This window comes from Sus scrofa, chromosome 10, assembly GCF_000003025.6.
Source record: "Sus scrofa isolate TJ Tabasco breed Duroc chromosome 10, Sscrofa11.1, whole genome shotgun sequence".
Taxonomy (NCBI): domain Eukaryota; kingdom Metazoa; phylum Chordata; class Mammalia; order Artiodactyla; family Suidae; genus Sus; species Sus scrofa.
Genome location: NC_010452.4, coordinates 65,350,131 through 65,378,054, shown reverse-complemented (window position 1 = coordinate 65,378,054; position 27,924 = coordinate 65,350,131). Strand labels below are relative to the sequence as shown.

The 27,924-nt window shown below is 54.5% G+C and overlaps 1 protein-coding gene across 8 annotated transcripts in view; it reads left to right on the top strand.

The window, feature by feature from the left end:
• Positions 4,156-27,924, top strand: part of LOC106505208 — a 93,320-nt gene continuing 69,551 nt past the window's right edge. For 4 of the 8 annotated variants that reach the window (XR_001299386.2, XR_001299385.2, XM_013980341.2 and 1 more), the window contains exons 1-3: positions 4,156-5,713; positions 5,989-6,051; positions 8,647-8,735. Coding sequence is in view for 4 of the 8 variants with exons in the window: in XM_013980341.2 (XP_013835795.1) it covers positions 6,021-6,051; positions 8,647-8,735 (120 nt within the window). In the remaining 4 variants the exon portion in view is untranslated. Of the gene's footprint in view, positions 5,714-5,815; positions 6,052-8,646; positions 8,736-12,269; positions 13,945-27,924 lie in introns of those variants that run through there. The other 4 variants (XR_001299388.2, XR_001299387.2, XM_021065055.1 and 1 more) reach the window with 4 other exon arrangements.

Genomic DNA, 27,924 nt, shown 5'->3' with positions numbered 1-27,924 from the left:
CTCCCTCCAGGACTGGAGAGTCCGAGCACTGCGTGAGCCTGCGTGAGACACATCATCCGTGTCCACCTCCGTGTGGACGAGGGCTCAAGAGGAAGTAAATTCCCCCCCGACTGTGTTACCTCTGATGATTCAAGAATTTTCCCCAGCCCAGTTTCTGGCCCCATATGTTTTGTTTCATTTCATTTCTTTTCTCAGGGCTGCACCCGCCGCATATGGACATTCCCAGGCTAGGGATCGAATCTGAGCTGCAGCTGCCAGCCTACACCATAGCCACAGCAAGGCGGGATCCAAGCCATGTCTGTGACCTACACCACAGTTCATGGCAACACCGGATCCTTAACCCACTGAGCAAGGCTGGGGATCAAACCTGCGTCCTCATGATTACTAGTAAGAATCATTTCCGCTGAGCCACAGTGGGAACTCCCTGGCCCCATACATTTCAAACCTCGTTTCTCTTCCCCGCCCGGTCCTCCCAGGCCCAGCACCGCTGGCTGCCTTCTCGGCAGTGCAACCATCGGCCAGCGGTGGGAGAGGCACTCCTGAAGCCGTTGCTCTGGCACGATGTGTGTGGATGACAGAACTGTGCTCGGAGTGACGGCAACCTGCCTGAGTCCAAGAGGAATGTGAGGGCAGCGTGGCCGACCCACTTACAATTTGTCCACGAGCACACGGCCATGCCAGCCCCCTGCAGGGCCCCTCCCAGGCTCTGGAGGGGGTGGCACCATGGGGGCGCAGAAGCACAAGTTTGAGCCGACTTTTCCCTGGGGTCAGTGCAGGTCTGGGTGGAGGGCGGGGGTGTCTACTGCTCTGAGAAGTCACCTCGGTGTCTGCCATTCTCAGCCCCAAGGGTCACCTCAGGTCTGTGTCCAAGAGTGGCAAACGTTTAAATCAGTCTCTCCATAAATGCCAAGAAAAGATGTTGTGACGCCAGCCCTGTGCCCTGTTTTTAGATCTGACCTCCCCTCTCCTTCCTCGACCCCCCTTCCCCCAAACGTGGGCTTCTCTCTGCCAGGCCTTTGGAGCCGTCCGCTTCTCACGTGCTCCACTCTCTTTGTAAATCGCATCGCCTCCCGACCAGCCCGCCCGGCTCTGACCTGCGCTGCTCTGTCTTCTCTCCACCCTCCGCCCGCCCTTCTCCAGCATCTCTTTACCTCACGGTCTCTGCCCCCCTCTCCCCTCGTCTTTCCTCCAGCCTCCCCCCTGTGACTTTGTCTCTGCTCCTCATTTCTCCCGGGCCTCTCCCCACCCCCCAAACCAGCCCTGCTGCTCCCACTTCTCTCCAAAGACAACCAATCTCCAACCTCCACACCATCCGAACATATTTTTTCCTCTCTGTTCACTCGTCATTTGCACTTGCTCTCAGGACTTAGGGCAGCTTGTTTTTCCTTCCTGTGGCCTGGAAGCCCTTCCCTCCAGGCTGCAGGATGGGAGGGAGCAAGGCCAGAACCGAAGGAGCCCCTCTGGGGCCTCCATCTTCACAGGCGCTGCCCTAAAACGAAGGGTTTCTTGGGCCGCCCTGGGTCCAAGAAGGTGTTGGTTGTTTGGAAACCCTCTTAACGCTCGGTTCTTTCTCTAAGGCCCCCTGGTTGGGGCTGTCTTTCTACAGAAACCTGTACCTGCATGTTCATGGCCGACGAGTTCTCCGAGAAGGCCCTTCTGTGAGCTTCAGAGAAGCAAAGCCCCGTCCTCGGGAAGCACCGTCCAGGGTCCAGGGCCTCCAAACAGCCAACAGTCCTCTCAGTCACAGAATGCGCCCTGCTGACCGTCGGTGCAGGTCGGCGGACAGAGAACCCAGCGTGAGGACTTGGAGGGGCCGGGAGTCAGGGTGGGGCGAGGACAAGGACCTTGGAATTAAGCGACACTGGAGGGAACCCAGCCACCTCCGCATTCTCGCCCTCCCCGCCCCACTCCCTTCCAGCTGGGCTGTCGAGGAGGGCGGCTGTAACATCAGCTGATGCCCTCGCTCTTGGAAACTGATGACTGATCGACTGCTTTGGTAAAAGTACTTCCAGACTCAGAAGGGAGGGAGGCGGCCGGACTAACACACCAGGTGACATCTCGGTGCCTGAATATGCCCCACATTTATGCATCCTTTCAACCGGGGACTAGGAGCATCGGGCTGTCACTTGGGGGTAACGGCGGCCACGCAGCCATAGACGCCCCCAGGTGGCTTTTCTTACTGGACACACCCTTTCATTCCTAGGAGGGCACTGCTGTGTATTGTAACAATCCTGGGTTTAACTGGCAAACCTGATGCCAATTTCTCATCTTTTTTTTTTTTTTTTTTTTGGTTGCACCCACAGCATGTGGAAATTCCTCGGCCAGAGAGCGAACCTGCACCACAGCTGTGGCCGCCCCAGATGCTTAACCCAGTGCTCCCAGAGGGACTCCCTGCTGCTCATTTTTCTTTTCTTTTTTTTTTTTTTTTTTTTTTTTGGTCTTTTTGCCTTTTCTAGGGCTGCTCCCGTGGCATATGGAGGTTCCCAGGCTAGGGGTTCAATTGGAGCTGTGACCACCAGCCTACACCACAGCCACAGCAACACGGGATCCAAGTCACGTCTGCGACCTACACCACAGCTCACGGCAATGCCGGATCCTTAACCCAATGAGCAAGGGCAGGGCTCGAACCTGCAACCTCATGGTTCCTAGTCAGATTCGTTAACCACTGAGCCACGATGGGAACTCCCCTGCTGCTCATTTCTTTAAGGAACTTTCCTAGCCATGAAAATAATGGGTCCAATCACGCAGGCATCTTTAACGTGACGATGCATATGGTCAAGTTACACTCCTAAAAACTGGGCCAACCTCTGGCCCCGCCGGCAGCGCAGGGGGACATGCTGACGGTACACATCTGGGCTCCAGATGCTCAAGGAGGGCCCACAGTCACGGGACCTGTTTGGAGCGGCAGGGACTCCCGAGGCAGCCACTCCTCTCCTGGACGAGCTCTGTGGAAGGATCCAGAGCTCCGGGCTCCCCGCCCAGGCTGCTGCTTGCTGGCCAAGCCCCCTCGAGCTAGGGGTTCATTTTTTCTTCGGCAAAAGATAACCCTCTTCTGCCCGCCCCCCTCAGCGGATCGGCAGAGGAATGCTTTTGTCATGTAGACACGCCAGACACCAATGACTGGCCACAGGATCACTTTTGAGAAGCACTGCTCACCTGGGTTGTCCCCAAGCCTCAGGACTTGGGGGGGGGATGTGGGCTTGGGGTCCCTGGTTGGTTGGCTTGCGAGATATCGGCTTCAGCAGAACGTGAGCACAAACAAACTTCCTTTTCCTGCTGAGTGTTATTGCACAGCACGCTCTGACCTGTCGTTAAGCCACACACCCGCATGCGTGCACACACACACATACACACACTCCCAGCAGTGGCCCAGCTAGGGGGGCACAGAGAGGGCTGAGGTGCCGGGGCGGTAGGAGGAGGACCTCAATGGTGGGCTTTTCTTATTCCTGATAGAAAGTTCTTTCCTCCATTGGGCCGATGTGTGTCCTGCAGGAATACCTGCCGTCAGGCCTGCGGCCACAGCCACAGCAAGACTGCCTGTCTGAGAGGCTGTGGCCAGTGCACAGTGGGCCCGCACAGAGCCCGAGGGGAGCCCGAGCCTGGATGGGGACTCCAGATCTTCACCAGGGACCCTGCGGGTAGCAGAGGACCCGCCAGCCTCCAGGGTGGCTCGAAGGCAGCAGAGAGGAGAGGGGGAGGGGCGCTGGAGGTGCTGGGGGCCTGGTGACGAGAGCCCATCGGAATGCGGCGTGTGTACAAACCCCAGGTCAGGGGCGGAGGGACAGACCAGGTGAAGCCAACACCCTCTGTCCAGGGGTCCATGTAATCTGCGGGCAGGCGGTATCTCTGATACCACTTCCTTCCGCTGGACCCAGAGGGACATTTGAGAGGTGAAGACAATTAATTGAATAAGGTTAGGTTGGCTATTAGGTAACGCCAAACGTATCAAGCTGTCCACTTTTTTTTTTTTTTTTTTTTTTTGCTTTTTAGGGTGTCACCCATGGCATATGGAAGTTCCCAGGTTAGGGGTCCAATCAGAGCTACAGCTGCTGGCCTACACCACAGCCACAGCAACGCAGGATCCGAGCCTCATCTGCAGCCTACACACAGCTCATAGCAATGCCGGATCCTTAACGCACGGAGTGAGGCCAGGGATCAAATCCGAAACCTCATGGATATTACTTGGGTTTTTAACCCACTGAGCCACAACGGGAACTCCAAGCTGTCCACTTTACACATGTGCAACTTCTTGTGTGCCAGTTCCAGCTCCACAGAGCTGCCTAGAGAAACCCTGGCTCAGGGCAGCTCAGACCAAAAGAGGTACACTGGCAGAACAGAATGTGTGTCTCCACACAGCCCGGCACAGCTGCAAAAGCTGCCCCCAGGCACGCCCAGGCACCGGCCACACCAGGTACTGTGACACCAAGCTCCACCCCCGTGAGCATCACAAAACCCAGCCCCTCCCCCTCCGTCCCAAAGGGCAGGTGGGGGCCCAGCTCGGCTCTGCCTGGTTTCCAGCAGATAAGGAAATGGAGCGTGTGCAACGGGGAGGAGGGGAAGCCGGTGAACCAGCTGCGTCACCTCTGAGTCAAGGCACAGACTTCTGACACGCTTCCTCCTCCAGCTGCCGCAGAACGAAACCTGGGCCTACAAGCTCTGACCCATGGCAGCGCCCCCCAGAGATGCCCTCCTGTCTGCCCCAAGGCAGTCCCCTTGCCCACACACCCATCCCTGCCCAGCTCAGCCAGGCCCAGAGCACAGGGGCCTCCTGCATCCGGGGGTGTCCAGGAATGGGAGGCCCTTACTTGCAGGTTTCTTTCCACACAGCTGGGCTCAGTTATACTGGATTCTGCGAAATAGGATCCTTAATCTCAGGTGCAAAGCCATGACCGCCCCCCCCCACTGCCCCCCAAAGGCATCGTTGCATGTGCTGGAGGGCTGAATTAATACTAGTGGAATAACCCAAAAAGCAGGACCGCTGTTCAGCCTCACAGGTTGCGCACTGCACAAGTGCAGAGGGTGACAGGCCCATGGTGACCTACCCGGGGTGGGGGTTAAACTTTAATGTTACTATAGATCTTTACTAAAGACAAAAGGGTCAGGAACAAGCAGGCTTGTCCACATCAGGGCCAGGAATGACAGGTGTGGCCGTCAGGCTAAGCCAGGCAGAGGCCAGAGGGACCGGGCTCCAACCCCAGCTCAGCCAGGGACTACAGGTTCCCCTGAGGCAAGAGCCATCATTGCATCACTTCCAACAGTATGGAACCCAGGCAGGCACCGCAGAGCCCTGCAGTTTAGCAAGGATCGCACATCATTAATCGGAGAATGAAAATCCAGCTGGACTGAAGACTTCCAAGTCCCTCCCGGCTGGTGGCTCTGTGATTCTCTGAGGCAAACCAGAGGGCCGCTGGGTAGAGGATTTGGGGTGGGGGCGGGAGGGCAGCCAGGTGGGGCCGATCCGACCTAAACACTCCACCAACAGAGAAACAAGCACACACCCTCTCCCAATTCTGTTATTTTTTTTCACCCGCCTCAGCTGGAACAAAGAGCTTTTTGTGAGTTTCGTGGAGCCTGACGGAACCCCTTTGCTGTCTCCTTCTCCTTCTGCGTGAGAAAAAAACAAACCGTTCCATCCGGGTTCGCGAGGCTCCTTTGAAGGGCTTGCGGCTTTGGTTTAGGCAAACAGGAACCTGGCCGGGACACCTCCGCCCTGGTGAGTGAGTTTTTTGGCAGGACGCTCGCTCGGGAGGCCTCCTCGTGCACAGATTGCAGACGGGCGGCGGGAGGGGAGCTCGGGCTGGGGGCGGGGGGGGGGGGGACGGCGGCGCGGGGGGAGCTGGGCAGCAGCGTGGAGACGGGCCAGGTACCTGGTGGCTCCCTGGGGGACATTTCTGATGCCAGGTACGCTCCGTGCGTGCCACCGAGCCCTCTCTCGGGCTGTTGGGACCCCAGACATCCGCTCACTGCAGCCTCTCCTCCACCCGGCAGGCGGGGGCCACGGCCCACTTTCCAGATGAGGAATGCAGGCTCCCAGGGCCCCTGACCGACCAGGTGAGTCCGCCCCCGTGGCCTGTGCTCCTCTGTGGGCCCATCTGCCCCCTCGAGAGCCCGGGCCTCCCCTCCCCCTGCCCGAACCCGGACCCGGGACCTCGACCGAGGCGGAGGCGGCGGGAATCACGTCTCCGTCGCAGGCGGGGGTCGGCTGCCCAGCCTCGGGGAGGAGAGCGCGTTCACGCTGACTCCAGCCCCAGGGAGCCCTGCACGCGCACATGTTCACACCCCCCTGCACTCACGCACAACCCCTCACACACTCACCCACAGTCACACGGGCACAGCCCCCCCCCCGGGGGGGGGGTACCCGGGGCCGCGATGCACAGGCACCGCCCAGGAGCGAGAAGCGCTCTGTCTCCACCGGGGGTGACTAATGATGGGCGCCGCCTCCGAGCTGAGGTCGCGGGCATCGCGTGGAGGCACGAGGGCAGTTTCCGCACTTGCCTCTCCTCGGAGCCTGAGCTACGGGCCAGGGAGGCAGGTTCTCCGGAGGACCACGTTTGGGGCCGGGCTGTGTGAGCGGCCCTGGTGGGAAACAGAGGCGCATTGAGATTCTGTGGATTCCCCCCCACCGCCCTGGCCCTCCAGCCTCGTAGCACACACACATGCACACGCACACATTCACACGTGCACGCACGCGTGTGCTCACACGCACACATGCATGTGCCCACACACACACACACACACACACACACACACACATGTGCACACTTGACAGGGAAGCATCCCATCAGCCAGGGAGACGCTCCTGAGTCACTCAAGCTGCAGTAACCCCACCACGCTGGGGACTCAACAGTCTGGAGGCTGGGAGTCCAAGGTCAAGGTGTGGGCGGGGCTGAGGCGTTGCTCTCTCTGGTGTGTAGAGGGCCACCTGCTTCACGTGGCCGCCCCTCTGGGCACACACACTCCTGGCACCTCTCTGTGTCCCAGTCTCTTCTCATGGGGACACCAGCCAGGCTGGCTTACGGGTCTCGTTTGATCACCTCTGTAAAGACCCTGTCTCCAAGTCCAGTCACACGCCGAGGCCCTGGGGGTTCCGGCTTCAATGTGTGGGTTTAGGGGGACATAATGGGGAGCCCCACGCTTGCCTCATTCCCACACTTTGCTGGCAGCTTCCAGACCGCCCCAGGGCCCAGCCTGAGTCCACACAGCCTCTGCCTGTAGAACCAGTTGGAGCTGCTTGGAGAACCGGTCAGGGCAGGCCCGGGTGTGGGTTTGCACAAGGGGCCAGGGATCCCCAGGACTGGCCTGGCACTGAGGCCGGGGCCCAGATACAGGGATCCCAAGTGGGGCATGGAGCCGCTCAGTGTCTCCCAGACCCCAGGCTCTTCTCCCCGTCCTAACAGGGCCCCCGAAGGCACCAGGGAGCAAGCAGTGGTGGCAGGCAGTCTGCACGGGACGGCGAGGTCGGCTATTAGACTGCCCTGGCGACACAGAAGGGACATTAACAAGGTCCAGAGAGCCAGGGCAGTGTGCAGCCCAGGACTAAAGCTCTGAGAGGCCAGAGGCTCCTGGGTCCCTGCCATTCCCATCACCACCCAGGCCCCTGACCACACCTGCCCCAGGGTCTTGGGTGCAGAGGTGGCTCAGAGCGGCCTTTCAAACTGCCCCCTCTCTCTGCTTCCTCGCTGACCTACCATCCCCCTGCCCCACCTGGCCTCCCCTTCCTCCCTGCCAAGGGCAGGGTTCAGCCCGAAGACCGCCCAGGCCAGGTGCTTGACTAGAGGAGACGCAGTGCAAGTACTTACAGACTCTAAAAAGGTAAAAAGGTAAAAAGAGAATTTGACAGGATCACCCCTGGGGCTGAGGCAGCAGAGAGAACAGGCTGGGATCGTGGAAACTTGGAAACATGGGCTGGGACCCCAGCCTCAGAGAAAAGGGGTCCAGCTGGTGCCAGCATGTCTGAAGAGCCGTGAAGCCGTTTTCACAAGCGCTGGAAAAGCCACAAACAGATTCGGCTCCCTAGCCCAACCCTCTGCCTCTGAGACGCTTTGAGGGTTGGTTGGTTGGTTGAATTTATTTTCTTGGCCATCCCCACAGTAGGTAGAATTTCCTGGGCCAGGGATCAAACCCAGGCCTCAGCAGTGACAAGGCTGGATCCTAACACACCGAGCCACCAGGGAACTCCTGGCCCTGAGTATCTAAACACAACTATGTTCCCCGGGAAAGAATCCCAGCCTTCCCTAACTCCTTCCTCCTGCGTTGCCCCCGCCTAAGTCTCTGCCGAGGATGAAAAGTCTTGGCACCTATTCGGGCAACCGTCAAACCCAGCAATGACCCTTTTTCTCTCTTGTTCTTCGGCGTGTGCAACGGCTGATCTTTGTGGCAACCTAGTGGGGCTGAGGAATGGCCAGGGAGCTGGTAAGGCGTGAATCCTGCCCGAGTGCATCTCTAGCTGCGAGCGCATCTCTGGAAGAGACTCACATTTGAATCGCTGGGCTGGGAAAGCAGGTGCCCTCTGCCAGGGTGGGGCCTCGTCCTGACCTTTTGATGCAGTCGGGGTGGCGGAAGGGGACATTCACTCTGCCGGGTGAGCTGGGACGTCCACCTCCCCTGCCCTCAGACACTGATGCTCCTGCTTCTCCTGGTTCCCAGGCCTTTGGACACGGCCCGAACCTCCCCAGCAGCTCGCCTGGCCCAGCTGCACACCGTGGGCCCTGGGGCCGCTCAGCCACCACCATCACGTGAGTCACTTCCCGGCCCTGGTTGCCTTCTGTATCCAGATACGTCCTGTTGGAGAGGCCCGGCCGGTTCTGTGCCTCGGAGACATTTATTTGATTTTATCTGTTATTGAAGTGTAGTTGATTTACAATATTACCTGAGTTTCAGGTGTATCACACAGTGAGTCAATATGTTTATAGATTATATGCCATTTATTTATTCATTTTCTTTTTAGGGCCACACCCACGGGATATGGAAGTTCCCAGGCTAGGAGTCGAATCGGAGCTACAGCCGCCAGCAGTAACAAACCCGACTAGTATCCATGAGGACAGGAATTTTATCTTTGGGCCCACTCAGTGGGTTAAGGATCTGGCGTGGCTGTGGCTGTGGCCGGCAGCTGTGGCTCTGATAGGACCCCTAGCCTGGGAACCTCCATATGCCTCAGGGGTAGCCCTAAAAAGACCAAAAAAAAAAAATAAGAAAAACAAATCCTGAAAGAAGCAAGGGGGGAAGCCTTTTTTTTAAAAAAATATTAGTAATGGCTGTATTCCCTGTGCCGTAGAATATATTCTTGTAGCTTACTTATTTTATGCTTAGTAGTTGATCTCTTAATCCCCCACCCCGAGCTCACCCCTCCCCCCTCCCTCTCCCCACTGGTAGCCACTAGGTTGTTCTCTGTATCTGTGAGTCTGCTTCTGTTTGATGTACACTCATTTGTTTTGTTCTTTAGATTCCACATGTAAGTGATAACATAGGGTATTTGACTTATTTCACGAAGCATGGTACCCTCAAAGACCTTCCATGTTGTTGCAAATGGCAACATCTTGTTCTTTTTTATGGCTGAGTAATATTCCATTGTGTATATGTACCACATCTTCTTTATCCATTCCTTTATTGGTAGACATTTGGGTTGCTTCCGTGTCTTGGCTGTTGTAAATAATGCTGCAAAGAACATTGGGGTGCCTGTATCGTTTCAAATTAGTGTTTTTATTTTCTTCAGTTATGTATCCAAGAATGTAATTGCTGGGTCATATGGTAGCTCTATTTTTAGATTTTTGAGGAACTTCCCTACTGTTCTCCACCCTGGCTTCACTAATTTACATTCCCACCAATGTGTGTAGGAGGGTTCCTTTTTCTCCACACCCTCTCCAGCGTTTGTTATTAGCAGACTTTTTAATGATGGCCTTTCTGACAAGGATGGGGTGATATCTCATTGTGGTTTTGGTTTGCATTTCTCTGATGACTAATTATGTTGAGCATTTTTTTCACATCCCTGTTAGCTATTTGTATATCTTCTTTGGGAAAAATGTCTATTAAGGTCTTTTAGTCAAGTCGTTTGTTTTTTCCATGTTGAGTTGTATGAGCTGTTTTCGTATTTTACATATTAACCCCTTATTGGTCATATGATTTACAAATATTTTCTCCCATTCAGCAGGTTGCCTTTTTGCTTTGCTGATGGTTTCCTTTGCTGTGCAAAAGCTTTTAAGTTTAATTAGGTCCCATTTGTTTATTTTTGTGATGACAGATCAAAAAAACATTGCTGTGATTTATGTCAAAGAGTGTTCTATTACAGTTTTAAGTCTTACATATTTTGAGGGTTTTTTCTTACATGATGTGAAGAAATGTTTTCATTTCATTCTTGTACACATAGCTGTCCAGTTTTCCCAGCACCACTTATTGAAGAGACTGCCATTTCTCCACTGAATATTTTTGCCTCCTTTGTCATAGATTAATTGACCATATAAGTGGGTTTATATCTGAGATCTCAATTCTGTTCCATTGATCTATATTTCTGTTTTTGTGCCAGTAACAGCTGTTTTGATTACTGTAACTTTGGAGTATAATCTGAAGTCAGGGAGCCTGATTTTTCCAGCTCTGTTTTTCTTTCTCAAAATTGTTGGGGCAACTTGGGATCTTCTGTGATTCCATATAAATTTTAGGGTTATTTGTTCTAGTCTGGTGAAAAAGGTCATGAGTATTTTGATAGGGCTGGCATTAAGCCTGCAGATTTCTTTGGGTGGCATGGGTAGCATTCTAACAATACTAAATGCTTTCGATCCATGAACATAGACTATCTTTCCATTTCTCTGTTCCATCTTCAATTTCTTCCATCAGTGTTTTATAGTTTTCGGAGTATAGGTCTTTCGCCTCCTTGATTAAGTTGATTCGAGGGTGTTGTGCTGTGTTGTTGCTGCTTTGATGCAATTGTAAATGGAATTGTTTTCTTGCTTTTCCTTTCTTATAGTTCATTATGAATATATAGAAAAGAAAAGCAATAGATTTCTGTACTTTAAGTTTGGGTTCTGCAGTGTTGCTGAATTCATTTGCTAGTTCTGATAGTATTTGGTGGAGACTTTAGGGTTTCCTGTATAGAGTACCATGTCATGCAGAAGGGTCTCTCTGGTCTGGCAACCCCTACCTGTGGCCAGGAGGCTGGGTGCACACAGAACCACAGGAGGGTTTTGGTGTCGTTACCAGGGCTAGGCCCCTGGGACAAAGGATTTCCAGTTAGTTGCCAGCATTTGGTGAGGGATCCCAGGGCACAGGCTGGCACTCCTGCTCTCATCCATGTCCCTGTGAACCAGGTAGATGCTCATCCTGGGACTCAGCCCCATCGTGTGTTTCGGGTCCCACCTGGCACCAGTTCGGCGAGTGTAATGCCACAAAACGCCACAGCCCTGAGCCCTGGGATGTTTTAAAAAACGTTTTCATCCCTCATTTGCTCTCCAGCTCATGTGTTTGAGGAGCTTTGTTTTCAGAACTTGAGACTGTCCAACCTCACTTTAGAGGAAAGTCCAGAAGACAGTTTTCTGATGAGAATAATTTGAGGAGGACGTGATTCGGGGGCTGGTTGTGAAGGGTTAGAGGGTAGGGAAGCCCCAGGGCCCTGCAGAGGCAGGAGTGATCAAGCAGAAGAAAAGGCTGAGAGGAGCTCCCCCCTCCACCCCATGGCAGACGGAAGAGGTTAAGTCTGCTTAACCCGGCGGGGGCGGGGAAATGAATTCTTGCCCCTCCCCCACCCAGAGCTGGAGGTAAAGGGTCCAGAGAGGCCAGTGTCAGAGAAGATGCAGGATGGACGTGGAGGGCCCGGCAGGCACCCAGGCCCCTGGAGAACAAAGAAGCCCCATGGAGAACGGCAGTGCTGCTCTCGCCCAAAAAGGCCTGCCGGGCACGGGACAGCCGAGTCCCCAGCGGAACCTGGGTTGACACGGGTGGTCTTAGGGTCTGAGAAGGGGCAGCCAAGTGTCCTCAGAGAGCAGACCTTAGTCCTGAGAACTAGCGGCTTCCCTGGCCGTCCCCCCTCTCTGTCCAGCACACTGTCTGTAGAATTTTGGAATTTCCATCGGCTGCTTTGATTTAGATCCAAGCCTGTGGTGAGCCATGGGACCTTCCACTCGCCTCGCTCTGTGTCCCCGGGGACCCCAGTGGATTTCCCTCCAAGGACCCGCAGCGCCCACCCTCCGCCACATCCAGAGCTGCTGTGGGAAACATGGGCCCCGCAACTGATGGGGTTCGGCTTCCCACAGCTCACTTCCTGAAGCCACTTTCTTCCCCAGCTAGCCGTCCGCTCCCACGAAGCAGCTCCCCAAGGACAGTGTGTGTGGCACTGCCCCACCCCGGTGATGTTACCCAGCCCCTGGCCCGGCCCCCGAGGCTCCTCAAGTGTGCTGGGCACCGCCTGTCAAGGACAAACACGGGGTCTCGACTGGGCCGTGTCTCAACATTCCCGGGGCGGCCTTCAGACGGGAGCTGAGCGCCAGCTCCTCAGTTCAAAACCCAAAACAGCCCTGCGGGAAAGCTCATCAGGCACGGCTCCAGGCCAGCCGCTTAAAAATGGATTCTGATCCCTCGGACCCTTGCATGGATGATTTGTGCTAATGAAATGTTTTTCCAGACCTGGCTTGGTTTCCGCCACGGCCGTGGCCCGAGTCACTGGCACGCCACTGGATCCGGGCCCCGAGGAGCAGCAAGATCAGGACAAAGCACTCTGGAAGCAGCATTAAAGACGGGTCCTCGGAGCAGGGGTTTGAGTCCAAGCAGGGCAGGAAGAGGGAGGAAACCCAGGGCTCTGATGCTGAGTCACAGACAGCTTGCAAACGCCAGCTCCTGCGCGCGCGCGCACACACACGCATGCACACGTGCTGACGGAAGACACAGGCTCTGCCCGCCAGGAACCCCCACTGCCCTCCTCCCTCCCCCCACGCACAGATGACCTCATCCAGTGGGCATTTTGTTCCCACCCTGAAGGAAGCACAGGGGCAGCTAAAGAAGTTACCTGGAGGAGTTCCTGTTGTGGCTTAGCTCGTTAAGAACTAGTGTCCGTGAGCACACGGGTTCGATCCCTGGCCTGGCTCAGTGGGTGAAGGATCCAGTGTTGCTGTGGGCTGTGGTGTAGGTCACAGATGCAGCTCAGATCCTGCATTGCTGTGGCCGTGGCGTAGGCCGGCAGCTGCAGCTCTGATTCAACCCCTAGCCTGGGAACTTCCATGTGCCGTCTGTGTGGCCCTAAAAAATAAATATATTTTTTAAATGTTAGAAGCAACTGCCATACCGTAGAAACACATAAGAGGTGAAGAGCCCCCCACCTCCCCTCTACCCCCAGGACTTGGATAAAGCAGTACTTGAATGAGCATCGTGGCAGCCTCAGGGGGCCCAGCGGTTTGCGCCAGCAGAGCTGGGCACCTCCACCTGGGGCTCAAGAAACAACAGGAGGGTGTGAATTCCACCCCCTGCTCCCCCAGCCAGTGCAGCTCTGAGCCGTCACCCGCCACGGCTGCCTCCCGCAGATAAAGGGTTAACTCCCAGCTGCCCTCACAGGGTGGGAGCGAAACCACCAAAGCATCAGTCACCCCGATGAAGAAGGTGGTCCGGCTGGTGAAGGCCGGATGGTCGGGGCTGAATAACCGCCAGAGCTTCCAAACCACGAGGGAGTCTAAGGCCTCTGCTGATCTGGGCTTCCAAGAGCTTTCGTTTGGCAGGGCTGGCAAGAAGCGCGAGTCCAGCACCACGCGGTCGTATCATGCAATCAGCTTGAACACTTCTGGTGATGGGGAGCTCTCCACCACGCGCTGGGTGAAGATCCTGCTACTCAGAAAGTCCTCCCCCCGCCCCCAGGGAGCCCAGACCCTCCGCCGGCTGCCCGCCCCGCCTCCAGGCATCTCCTGGGCCCCCCACGTGAGGACACTGTACGCTGACACCTCACCAAATAAAAAATTCCCACCTCACATCAAAGAGACCTCGCAGCGGCATTCTGAGTGGCCCGGCGTCCTTCCGGCTGGACGTTCTCTCCCTAATCACCAGAGCTGCCCGAGCGCGGCCGGGCCAAGTGTTTCATCTCCCCGCGTCCTGTGTGAGCACCAGGGGAAGTCGTGGGCACGTCGGATCTCCGCCTCGCGGAGCCGGGGGCAGACAGCACATCAAAGCCAACTGAGGTATTGACAGTACAGACAGTCCTCTTACAATCCCGGGACAGAGTCCACTGGGCGTGGCAGGAGGACGTCCAGCTGACCACTCCCTCCCTGGACCTTCCAGCACTTAACTCACGGCCGCGCCGTCCACCAGGCACCCGGACGCATGCTCTTTCCGGGCATATTGTATCCTGGAGAGTCTGGGAGACTCCGGGTAGACAGCACGTTTCTCCCGCTCTCAGGGGAGCGGGGCTCCTTCCCCAGCCCCCGTTCTGATCACCAGCTACATGCAGGGTGGCAGAGCCCCCCCACTGGTTGTCTGGCTCAGGGGTCACATCTGGAGACCAAAGTGCCACTGCTGCAGGAAACCCGGGAGGGAGGTGGGGGTGGAAGGCTGGGCTCTTCCCAGACGAAGACTGAACTCAGCCCCTGCCTGCAGAGGGGTGTCTCCGGGCAGGACCAGGGGACCTGGCTAGCATGTTCAGGTGGCACTTCTCTATCGTGGGTGGGAGGGTGGCACAGACCTGCCCGTGAGGGAGAGGATGCAGCAGAAGGGAGCAGTTCCTGGGTGCAGGGGTGTCAGCAGGAGCAGAGCTGGGGGAGATGGCATCCTTGCTAGAGAGGGATGCGGAAAAGATGGTTCCGGAATCCGGGTTCTTGCTCGCGGCGGCCGAAGAATGAACTCCGCGAACACACAGGCAGCAAGCGAGCAAAATTTTTATTACAGGAAAGCAGATAGCTCCCAGGGTTACTGGGAGCGGGGAGATGAGCCCCCTTCTCTATTGTCCTATAGGGGTTTTTATTCCTTAAAGTTGGTACCAACGTGGGGTCCCGAGAGATGTGGCTTTCTCCCATTGGCCTTACTCAGTTACCCATGTCAGTCCTTGTCCAATAGGGTCCCAGGGCTGGAAATGTCCCGTAAATCTCATGGCTTCTTTGCCCTTTCCCTCCTGTAAACTGAGTCACAGGGGATTAGAGATTAACGTCCATCTGGGCGTGGGTACACGCCCTACAGTAAACAAGGCCCGTGGGGATGTTACTCCCTGGAGCCCTTGAGCCGCAAATGCCAATCAATGGCCACATCAAAGACTGCAGGGAAGCCCAGGCTCCTATCCCTGGAGAAGCCCGGAGAAGCCAGCACTGGTGCCTGCATCCCGCCTCACATCTGGACCCTGAGGAGCCCGAATCCAGGCAGGAGGCTCCAACTCGAAGCTGGCGGTCAGCAGCAACAGAGGCCAGGCAGGGCTGGGCCCTGCCTCTTCACTTCACTCCTTCATTTGCTCTGCACACAGGTCTTGCCCTGAGTGGAGCCCTAGGCACTTCCTGGTGCGGGGAAGGGCACCTCTGGGCACCCACTTCAGAAGGGGGCTCCCGGCAGAAACAAGGGGCAAGGTGACCGTCCCCACCTGAACACAGGAGGGAGGCACCATCCAGCACGTCCATCTCCAACACACTAGGCAGCAACTGTTTCCCCGGCGCCTCCCAGAAGATTGAAACTCAGTGTGTGCGTGGTGTGGACCCCACCTGAGATCCACAAATGCCCTGGATAACGGAGGGTCCCCCACCAAGAAAGTGCTTCCAAAGTACGTTCTGGATTGAATTTAATCGAGAAGCCCCGGGGGCAGTGCTGGTGGTCTCTGCCCCACGTCAGCCAGCTGCTTCCTTCATCCATTACACACGAGGAGGGTGTCCCGCCCGCTGCCTTCGGGACTTTGCAGGCTGTGGGGTGCTTCGACCGCAAGATCACAGCACACATTCTGTTGTGTCGGGGATAAATCACAGATGGTACAACCCGAAATTCTCTTCCAAGCATCCTTATATGGGAGAGTCCACCAACAGCCATAACTCAGCTCTGTGTAGATGTATGTACACCTTTTTAAGTGTGCAGACTTTTTTATGGGCCTCCCCTGCACAGAGAATGCCTCGGCGCAGTGACGCCGAGCAGGGCCTGTGGGCTCCTGGGCACACAAGCCTTTCTGGGGCCCCATTTCTTGCTTTGAGGGGATAAACTTCAGCCTCCATGACCTGCCCTGAGGTCCAAAGGGCAGGTTCCAACAGTTGCCAGTCAGGGAAGGGAGGGGATGCCGAGACCAGGGCGGAACAATCAGGAGACCAGAGTGTGGCTTTGGGACAGGGTCCTGGTCCCTCCTCGAGGCATCTGAATAACAATATCTTTGATGTCCTTGGCAGAACTAAAACCCCCAACAAATGGAAGATGTTAATGAAGCTTCTTTATTCTGGAAAGAAGCCCACCAGACCACTGACCACCAGTTTTGAAAACAATGCAAGCTTGCCTCTGCCCTAATCTTTGTCTGTGGCCCTATTTTTCACTCCCCAAACTGTAAAACCACCTCCTGATCTCTCCCGAGGGGGGGCACAGTCTTTAAGACATGAGCCTGCTGTGACCCTCCTTTGCCTGGCAAAGCAGTAAAGCTATTTTTCCAAGTTTCTATTGGGCACCGGTGAGCAGAGGCCGAGTTTCAGCACAAGTGCTTAATAAATTGAAAATAACGTGTCAGCGAGTATTTCAGAGAGTAGACACTCCGTGCTGTTATGCACGGACCACGGCCCTCCGTGAACTTTCCACCTTGCATCAAGTGGGCTTTTTAAAACCTCTTTCCCAGGACCCACAATACCTCTGGGTAACTCCGCTCCTATAAATATTTAATCAAGTTGTTCCACACGGGATTTCCAAGCAGCAGTGATGCAGTCTCCTTTGTAAGAAAAGTCTATGCTTCCCTGACTTGCAGTCACATCTCCCCCTCCAGACCCCCTGCTCACTGCCTTTTTCCGAACACACACACACACACACACATACCCACACTGTCTGGAGAGAAAGCCAAGAGTCGTCTGAGGGGGAAACTGCGAAGAAACAGAATGTCTAAATAAAGTCAAGTCTTCTCTGAGCACCTCGCCGTCGTTATTCAAAGAACACCACACACACAACTCTCTGGCTCCGTCCAAGCGCGCCTTCCCCGGTGGTTCTGAACACTCACAGGCAGCCCGGCCCCATCATCCATAAATAACGGGTCCCAGGAGCCGGCCTCGAATGTAACTGCAGCCTCGGGAGGAAAATGCAAAGAATACCTAAACTTAAGGACACGTCACCACAACTAACTGGCCAGGGCCAGGCAGGCTCTCACCTACAATTAAAGGCAGTGGTGTTCGCAGCGCTTTGACTCCGTGCCTGCAGATTCTTGCCTGAAATAGATCTGAGTCTCGGCCTCTTTCTCTGAGCTTTGTCTCCAGACAGCGTGTCCCGGTGGGAACAGGTCGGCCACCGTGGGCACCAGGGGAGGGGGTCTGACCACAAGCCTGGGGGTAAAGGACGATCCATGCAGAGGTTCTCTGCAAACAAGTTGGAAAGGCTTGTCTAAAGGATTTGGACGCCTTTCGAGAAACAGAGTCTATTTTACTTAAAACAGTCTTGCAGGACCAGCAATCCATCAGTGGCTGTTTGTCAAGACCAAAACGACAGGAAAAGGACCACCCACGTGGGCTCTGAAAGGGGGGGCGGTAGAGTTTCTGGAGGCCAGCAGCTGAGTTCCTCGGCCGAGGCTGGTTGATGGGTTGAGGTCTGTCTCGACCAGCTCTGCCACACGCTAGAGTTCGTACCTCCTGGGAAGTCTCTGGGCTCCTGAGGGTCTGGGGTTTCCTGGCTGTCAAGTGGGGGTGGGCACAGTTCCCTCTCGGAGCCTTATTGCCAAGGTTAAACGAAGAGGAGGTACAAGAGGCCTGGCACACGCCAGTTCTCCAAGGGTGAATTGTCACCGTCACCTGTCAGTTAAGTCCCCGACACCCCAGGTGACACAGCAAGGGGCACAGTCATCAAACCCACAGAAGCTCGGGCTGGCCAGCTGAGGGGCGACCCAGACAGGGAGGAAGAGGCCCACATGGAAAATGACTGTGGTTTCAAAGGTCTGGTCTCTAAACCCCCAGCCGGGACCCTCCGGCCTCCTTAGGCTTGGTTTATTCTCGTCTTGGCCGGACGGGGGCGCTTGTCAACGGTGGGATTCGCGCCACCCTCCCGTGCTGGACCGCAGCGAGGGCCTCGAGGTGGGTGGGGAGGGGAGGGGGCCCTCAGTGTGCTCCCCGGCGGGGCCGCTGGGTATCTTCAGTGAGACGACCACCAGCTTCCGCCCCCCGCCCCCCGCCGTGAGGTGGGTCCGGGCAGAGTGGGGGGTCCGCGTACACCTGCGGTCAGACTCATTCTGCGCGTCCACTCCCACCCTGTGGCCGCCCAGGAAAGCAGTGAGCAGATGCCATGCATGCCTGTGAACCCAGAGGGTACGGGGGTTGGGGGCAGGGGGCGGGAAAGCCTGCGTCGGGTTCATTCCCTCCTTCATGCCACCTGCTCGCTGAACACCTGCTGACAGGTCATCCTGTTCTGCTGGGCAGTGATGGGAAAGGGGAGGCAGAACACGCGCAGGCGGGGGCTCGAACAGGTGCCCCAGGTGTGGACTTTACTGGTGGTCAGGTCTCCTCTGACTTCTCATCCCCATCCCACAGTGACAATAATGATAAAAATAATCACAGCAATACCTAGCATCCCCAGGCGCTAAGCCTGAGGTGATGTTTGAAGCATTTTGCATGAATTAGTTCCTCGAGCTTCACAGCACACTGTGGGGAGAGAGGTCCATTTTACAGATGAGGAAACAGGTGCAGGAAGGACGCTTCCCAGAGTCAAAAGCTCCGAGTGATGAAGTCTCCCCGCCCCCCCCAGGCATGCGCCTCTCCTGACCCTCCCAAGTTCACGCTGCCTCTGAGCCCTGCCCCCCTTGCCCCCACCAGCCTGTGCCCCAACCCCCACCCCAACCCTCCACCAAGAGTTTATCTCCATACCCAGTCCACATTCACCCTGGCAGCCCTCAGGGCAGGGAAGCGTCTGACTGCTACACCCCTGTCACAAAAGGTGGACCGTCTCCTGGGGTGTCTAGTAGGCTCTGTAGCTCGTCCAGCGGCTCCTATCAAGCCTGGGTACCCACCGCCTCCTGTCCTCTTGTTCCTGAAGCCGTGGCTGCCACCGAGACCAGCACTCCTCAAGCCTGGAGCCCAGGCCTACATCCTCCTGGGAACAGCTGCAGGGCGGGGGGGGACTAGATGGGCCCAGCTGGAGAGCTGACCACCGCCCCTCTCCCTCTCCTCCAGATCAGCCATTGGAGACCCCCCACGGCCCCACCCTGTGCAGCCTCCCACACCAGCAGCCAGAAAGGAGCGGGCAAGGCGTTTGGGGTCCCACCTCCAACCTAACCCCACGAGACCCCCCAAGACCCCTTATTTATGTGCAAGTTTTACAGGAATTGTAGATGTCTATTTCACCTCTTTTTCCTTCTTTTCAAACTTTATTAGACATAGTTAGAGAAACGCCAATAGCTCACTTTCCTCCCTACCCGGAAATTCTAATTTTAAAAAAAGGCTTTGCTCAGAATTCCACACTGAGTTTTTTAAGGATGGAATGATTGTTGTCGAGATTCACTTAAACATAGTTTGGGGAGTTCCTGTTGTGGCGCAGCGGAAATGAATCTGACTAGGAACCATGAGGTGTCGGGTTCGATCCCTGGCCTTGCTCAGTGGGTTAAGGATCCGGCGTTGCCGTGAGCTGTGGTGTAGGTCGCAGACACAGCTCGGATCCCGCGTTGCTGTGGCTGTGGCCTAGGCCAGCAGCTGTAGCTCCGATTCGACCCCTAGCCTGGGTACCTCCATTTGCCGCAGGCGTAGCCCTAAAAAGCAAAATAAATTAGATAGATAGATAGTTTGGGAGGATAAAGGGACTATGGATAAAATAAGTCTGGTTACGAGTTGATCAGTGTGGCCAAAGATGGAACACAGGGTGCTGCATGGGGGCTGGTTTCTGCTTTCCGTGTAAAGTCTTCCAACAAAACGTTAAGAGACATATCAAATTTAAGAAAATGTTGGCGGGGCAAGAGGTTCAAACTCATGCGAGTAACACCATTTTGGAGTTTCTCTTTATTTCACGTCTCCTCTGTAAATCTCCGGTGTCCTGCTGTCAGGGATTCAGGGAACCTGGCTGGCTGGGTCAGCTGAACCAGACAGAGCTGGAATTGACGTCTAGGAGGTTGGTGCCTCCGGGAAGGCCTTGCCTGGGCTGCTCTGGGTCTACACTCGCGGTGGGAGGGTCATGGTTCTAGCTTCTGTTGAGTCAGGGAAATGCTGCATCCGCCACAGAGTGACCTCCTGGAGGTGGCGGTGGCGGCCGGCACAGAGGCCAGCATAGCAAACGTCCTTCTGTCTTTGCCTTCGGTGATGGTTGGGGGAAAAGTTTCTAGAACACCTATATAAATGAGCCCTGGGTCTTTTTGTTAAAACACTTGCCAATAAGACTCTTTGAAGCCCTAGCCAGTCTTCACTGGCCCAGGGGTGTTGGGGGCTACCCTGATTTCCCAGAGCCTTCTGGAAAGTTGAGCACTGAGTCCCATGACAAAGCCGCCCACCCCACGCTTCCATCCGCGCCCATCAGTCACACACACACACACACACACATCTGTCCTGCTGCAGAAGGAGACGAGGTTCGAGGTTTGGGTGCCTGGCTTCAGAATGTCCTCAGTGCAGATGAAGAGGCTTAAGGAGCCGCTGTGGGGCAGAGCGGGGGGAATGAGGTGTCTCTGGCTGAAAAATCGTGACTCAGGGAGGAGTCAGCCGCTCCGACAGGCGCGGGGAGGCAGGTAGGATGAGACACCGGAGGTGAGGCTCAGCCTCTTCTATCACGTCCCCATTATCCCCCCTGCCCTCCCCTGAGGCTTGCAGATGTGCTGGTGGAGGGGGTGGTGGGGGCTGTGGGACTGTGACCCTGGGGCTTGGAGCAGAGACAAGGCGCTGGTGAGGGTGGCTGGGCTACAGGCATGCAACGGAGCTCAGCTTCTGCAGACAACCAGCAGGGCAGAAGAGAAGCGATGCCAGGTGCTTGAGGGTAGACCTGTCCCACCCCCACTGTGGCTGGCGCATCGTGGTCCCCCGGAGCCTTCCCTCGAGCCTGAGGGACCTTTCCTTGAGATCCACGGGCTTCTGGTTTCCAGGAGGAGCCCTGGTACGTTCTCGTCTTGATTGGGAGAATCCCATTGCTACTGGTTAGGGCAGCACCCGCTCCCAGCCTTTTAGTGGCAGCTGATCCCTCATGCAGCCCGGTGCTCACCAGCGCCCCCTGGGGACACTCCACCGGCTCATCCCCAGATCCCAGCGCCCAAGTGCCTGCGGACCCCTGGGACGCCCTCCCCGCACACCTGCTTCTCACTCCCAGACCCCCACCCCCGCCCCGCCCCGGGGGAGGAGGAGAGCCGGGAAACGGTGCCGCGAAAGTCGTGCTCCTTGGGGCGGATTGTTTTCCCTTCATTTCTGAGGATCTGGATGGCGAGGAGGCCCCACGATCTTTAAAGAGAAGAGGCAGAACGTGGAGCCTCTCGCCGGAGACCCAGGGCGAGGAGAAGGCATTTCCTTCCCCTTCTCCAGAAAAGTCACAACATGGAAACATACACATTCAAATCCAATGTGGACAAAACCGCGGAGGACTCTAACACGGGAGCTGGGGACCTGCCAACAGACTTCTCACCTAGCCGCAGGGCACCCATGGTCTCCCCCATGCACCCTGGGGGTCCCCGAGCCAGGCTACGGTTTCTGCTCCTCCGCCGGCTGCTTTAGAGGCCGGGTTTCCATAACCACGTGATAGGGCCTCAGCTCTGGACCTTCAGATGCTCCCTCCGCCTTTCTCTCCCACCTCCTCCCGTATCCTTGTCCGTGTTCTCCCTCCTCCTAAGACTCCTTTCATGGAGTTCCCGCTGTGGTGCAATGGGATTGGCGGTGTCTCTGCAGGGATTCCCCAGCCGCCCGGCGGGTTAAAGGATCTGGCGTTGCCACAGCTGGTGTGTAGGTCCCAAGAGCAGCTCGGATCTGATCCCTGGCCTGGGAACTCCACATGCCACAGGGCAACCAAAAAAGACTTTGGGGCGGGGGGAGGTTTGGTCTTTTTAGGTCCACAGCTGCATCTGTGGGTCTCCGCCACAGCAACACAGGGTCCAAGCCACATCTGCGACCTACACCACAATGCCAGATCCTTTACCCACTGAGAGAGGCCAGGGATCCAACCCGAGTCCTCATGGATGCTAGTGGGGTTCGTTACCGCTGAGCCACAGTGGGGACTACTCATATTTCCTTCTAAACCAAAATTCTCCTTCTCCTTCATTTTCTCACTGCTCGTCACCATGACAGCCCTCCCCCCTCCTCCCAGGAGTGGGCCCACAGGCGGGGGCTTGTTCTTGTCCCGTGTTAGTCAGAGTGAGTCAAAACTCAGCCTCCCCCTAGGATCAGCCATGACTTCTCCTTGCATTTGTTTCTTCCTGGCTGGGACGCCTGGGAGGTGGGGCAGGAAAAAGTCTTCCCTGGGGGCAGGAAATAGGTTATTTGCCTTTGGTGTTGGCTTCTCCTGTGATAAAACGGAGTGTTCTGGTTTCCTGCACAGCAAAAGACCTCCAGTGCAAGATCTTAAAACATAGGTGAGTATACACACATACACACACATAGATATTTAAGTATAGTTAATTTACAAGCTGCGTTCATTTCTGCTGTACAACAAAGTGACTCAGTTACACATATGCAAATACACACTCTTCTTCACATTCTTTTCCGTGATAGTTTATTACGAGATACTGACTGCAGTCCCCTGTGCCCGGCAGTAGGTCCTTGTTGTTTATCTCCTTTATATGCAGTAGTCTGTGTCTGCTAATCCCGAAGTTCTAGCTTATCCACCCCCCTCCCCCTTTGGTAACCACAACTTTGCTTTCTGGGTCTGTGAGTCTGTTTCTGTCTTGTAAATAAGTTCATCTGCACCATATTTTAGATTCCACATAGAAGTGACATCATACGATGTTTGTCTCTCTCTGACTTACCTGAGTATGGTCATCTCTAGGACCTTCCTATATATTTTTAAATACACACACCCCCTCCGTGTTACAAAAAATAAAAACTGCTTTGAAGATTTCTCTCACTCACAATCAGCAACTGCTTTGATGGGTGATTTTGCTCAAAATTAGTCGTAAATTCACAGAATGAATGAAAAGCCTCTCGCAAACCTTCCTTTGTCTTGTGGGAAGCAAATGTACTGCACACTTTTGATTTCTCAAGAGGCTACCCAAGTATTTGTCAGGCAAAAAAATATTCGGAAGGTGTAGATTTCAATACATATGTTGAAGTAAGCATCCGTAAATTTTTGCCCGGCGATGCGGGGAATACTCCCTTACTTAAAACTTGTCTTCTTTAAGGAATCCTTTTAAGAGAATCAGCTCACTAAGTAATGCTGTATTTTTCATCATGGTTGAAGGGAATAACCCTCCCTTTCTGACACATGTGTGCATTTTGTTTTGGGATAGGAATGCTATCACGTGTATTTTATTAATTTATGGCCACGTTAATGAGCCTGAATAGCAAAGCCACACCTGGGTGTAGAGGAGGTGTGGTCTTGCCAACAGGTGAGGTCATTCCTAATGGCTCACCAGGTAAAGGAGGTGCGTGGCTCAGATCAAAAGTAATCAGAGGATCAGAGATGTAAAGTGACTTTAAACCTTGATCCAGGGGTGATTTCACAGGTGTATCCGCATGTAAAAAAGTCCACCAACCTGTGCGGCTTTGTACACTTCCCTGCGTCATGTCACATCCTCCTAGAAAAATAGAATAAGTGATCAGAGGACATGCACCTCAGAGACCGTCTCAACTCTCTTGGCTTTGAGCATAGAGGTGTCACAAATACCCCCTGAACTGCAGAGAGAGGCTGGCAGAATGAGGCCCAAGTACCACACCTGCGAAATGATGTAACCTCTAAGGGCTGGGAGATGCGTATCTAGGTGAATAGTAATAAAAGACAGTTTGTCCCGGACTTTGTAATCAAATTTGTTTTATGCGTGTTGGACGCTCTCCATGTCTTTCCTTTCTGTCTCACTTGGTATTAGACAAAGTACGGTTGCTTATCGTCATCAGGGTAGCTCCCTTCGTTAAAGTCGCCACTAACACGGAATTAGCAGACACTAAGCCATCGCTCCGGGGGGAAATACAGAACTAGGCTTCTGTGAGCCGCTCAGGACACGTTTCCATTATCCTGTCCATAAGTAACCTTGTTTTGTGGGTTTCTGTGCCAGACGCCTCACTTAGTGTATATTGTTGACTCATTCGCACTGAACTTGAGCGCCCCAGTACCGTGACTCACACCTGAGCAAAACTCATCCCACGCATGTGTTTTCTCTGTAACTCGCATCGCTGCCTTAGTGCATCTGGACCACCGGCCAGCACTTTGGCCCTGCACATGGGGCGAAGCCACCAACGGAAAGCACAGCAATGAGGAAAAGATGGCACTAAACCGGCAGCAAAAAGGACGTTTTTCAGAGCTAGACAGAGAAGACAGGGCATGGCCTCAGCTGGGAGTATGTGTGTTGAGTGATCCAAATTTTTGCCGCTCGGTGCATGATCACAAGTAAGTCTGAAAGTGCTGTGTATATTGATATGGTTGCCAATACATTTTAGCAAATAGGTGAACTCGCAAATACGGAATCCGCAGCTAATGAGGATGTACTCCTTTAACTGCGAAAAGAGGAAGTAAGGGGACCTCTATTGTCTGCATCACCCCATTAACAAACTTTAGTCCGAGTTAGACTCTCCTGGGGGCTTCGAAAACCCTCAAGGCCCAGACCACACGCCCAGACAATTAATTAAGACTCTCTGGGGGTGGAAGCCAGGCACCAGTTGTTGTTTTGTCGTTTTGCTGTTGTTTTCCATTCCCCCGGCTGATGACAAAGACCAGCTGTGGTTAGAGACAGTGGTCACTGCTTTAACCAAGAGTTTACTGGGCGTGACCTGGGTTGAGGGCTAGCTAGTGCCATTGGCATCAGCACTTAGAGGAGAAAATCCCAAATGGCCATTAGGTCACCCCATGCATCAGTTAGTTACATGTTGCTCAGTAAGAGATTCCGGCAAGCCGCAGCCTGAAAGGACATTTATCATCTCCTAGTGTCTGTGGGCTAGGAGTCCAGGTGTGGCTGAGCTGGGTCCTGGAAGGGCATCATGGGCTATGGTGCATCTGCAGACTCAACCGGTGGGGCTCTAACTCCAAGCTCCCCTCAATGAGCTTAGGCAGGGCGGGGCCCCTCGTGAGCCTGTGGGCAAGACCCACTGTTTCTTGTTGACTGGTGGCCGGGGGGCACCCTGCATTCCTCAGCTTAGGGCCCCCTCCAAAGGTTAGCACACAACACAGCGGATGGTTAGCAGCAGCATGAACAAGTCAAGGCACAAGAATGTCCCATCTCTTCGTAACCCAATCTCAGAGACGCCTTCCCATCCTTCTCTGTATTCTGTATTATCAAGTCACTGGGTCCAGCCCACACCCAAGGGGAACGCATTACATGAGGCATGAATGTCAGGACGAGGAGTCCTGGGGGGGATCCTAGAAGCCGATGACCACATCAGCCGTTCCCACCGAGAGATGTTCTTTCTGGAGCTGAGATTTGGAATTCCTCGTTTGGTCTTAAACAATGAACGTATTATTTCCTTATGCCTATGTGTTCAAATAAAACATGTTTATGAATTATCCACTTCCTGGATCATATGTGGATAAATCCACACGCCCTGGGACTTCCTCCCTTTCTTGTTTGCCTCTTCGGGGAGGATAATCACAATTCCACACAACTGGAAAGATATGTTTTTCCACCAAGAAACCATAAATCTCAGGCATAAATAGAAGTTATTATATTGACTATAAATGAGTTATAATTATAACTATGATTCGTATTATAATTTATGGTCTATAGGTTATAATTCATTATAAATTATATGAATTCTAATTTCGCTCATTTCCAAGCAAAAGGAATACACAGGGAAGAACTTAAGACATATTCAGCAAAGAGTCCAGTGTGGCTGGAGGAGGGTTTGTGGGGGAGGCGCTAAGCAAAGGAAAGAAGCTTCTAGAAATGATGGAGGTGCAAGGGCAGACCTGCAGAGCCCTGCAGGCCGTGTACTGCCTCTATTGCCACGTAACAAACGGCCCTGACATTTAACAACTTGAAACAAAAATAAACTTTTATCTTCTCCCAGAGTTTCTGCAGTCACAGCTTCAGGACTAGCTTAGCATTTGTATTTCTCATGCGGTTGCTGTCAAGACGTCCGCCAGAGCCCATCCGTCTGAAGATCTGACCTGGGGGTCGGGGAAGGGATCCACCTCCAAGAAGGTGATGCTGAGGCAGGTGATGCTGGGGCAGGTGATGCTGGGGCAGGTGATGCTGGGGCAGCACTGGCTCTGAGGGCTTCCTCCAGGGGGACCTCTCTTTAGTGCCGTGTGTGTCCTCCCCCCATTCCCAGAGATCAAGGTGGAACGGCAGCATCTTCCACAACTGGCCTTGGTCACCTGCCCAGGTGTGATTGTGCACTTTGCTTAACAGATGTCTGTGCAGACAGGAGGCACCCAGTCGACACTGGGTTGCTGCCAGTCCGCCGGTTGGTTACTTGAATGAAATAACGAGCATCATGCCCTTGGAAGCCCGCCTTCCCCAAGTCCTTTCTCCGCCAACCTCAAGGCCTGACATTTCCAAAGTGGGGCCACCAGGTCAAAAGCTTGATGGAAGCAAGTATTTTAACTGGATCACAGAATTATGTTGCCAGGGACGGTAGAACTGCTCACGAGCTCGTGGGTACCCGACACTCATCTCTCTAGTCCTGCTTCCCTTCCATCCAAGGACAAGTGGGCAGGTTGTGACGGGAAAGGCCCAGAAGGAGGGCAAGGTGGAGCCGAGCTTCCACGCTCGTTCTAGAGAAGCTGTTGTAGGTCTCTCTGCAACTCAAATGAGCTTCTTTTTTTATTTTATTTTATTGTTTTAGGGCTGCAGCTACGGCATATGGAGGTTCCCAGGCTAGGGGTCCAATTGGAGCTACAGCTGCCAGCCTACACCACAGCCACGGCAACGCCAGATCCAAGCCACATCTGCGACCTACACCACAGCTCACGGCAATTCCAGATCCTTAACCCACTGAGCGAGGCCAGGGATGGAACCCACATCCTCATGGCTCCTAGTTGGATTCCTTTCCACTGCGCCACGGCGGGAACTCCAAGCTTCTTTATTCATCTTTAAACGATGGCGACCCGATCCTTTAATGTGTTACCGTGATCACAAAGCTTGTCCAAAAGGGGGGGGGGTGGATGGGGAGTCGGGGTCAGTTAGATGCAAACTATCCCTTTTAGGGTGGATGGGCTGCGAGGTCCTGCTGTACAGCACAGGGAGCTCCATCCAGTCTCTCGGGATCGAACATGACGGAAGAGAACACAAGAAAGGGAATACACACAGACACACACAGACACACATACACACACACACACACACACACCACACATATACACACAGACACGCACAGACACCACACACACACACACACACATATACACAGACACATAAACACATACACACACATTTACATACAGACACATATAAACACACACACATACACACAGACAACACACATATGCACAGACACATATACACACAGACTCACGTACACACATGCACACATACACACAGACACATACACACGTATACACACACACACATACAGACACACACACACATGAATGGGTCACTGCTGTACAGCAGAAATTGGCACAGCATTGTAAGTTAACCATAATTTAAAATTTTTCTAAAAGGCAAATCTTCTCCAAAGACAGAAAGTGGTGGGGTGAGTGAACATCTAGAGAGGAAACGGGCATCTGCCACCCGCTCCCCTTTGGCCTGGGCTGGTATTGCTTCTGTGTGCCCCGTTGTCACTA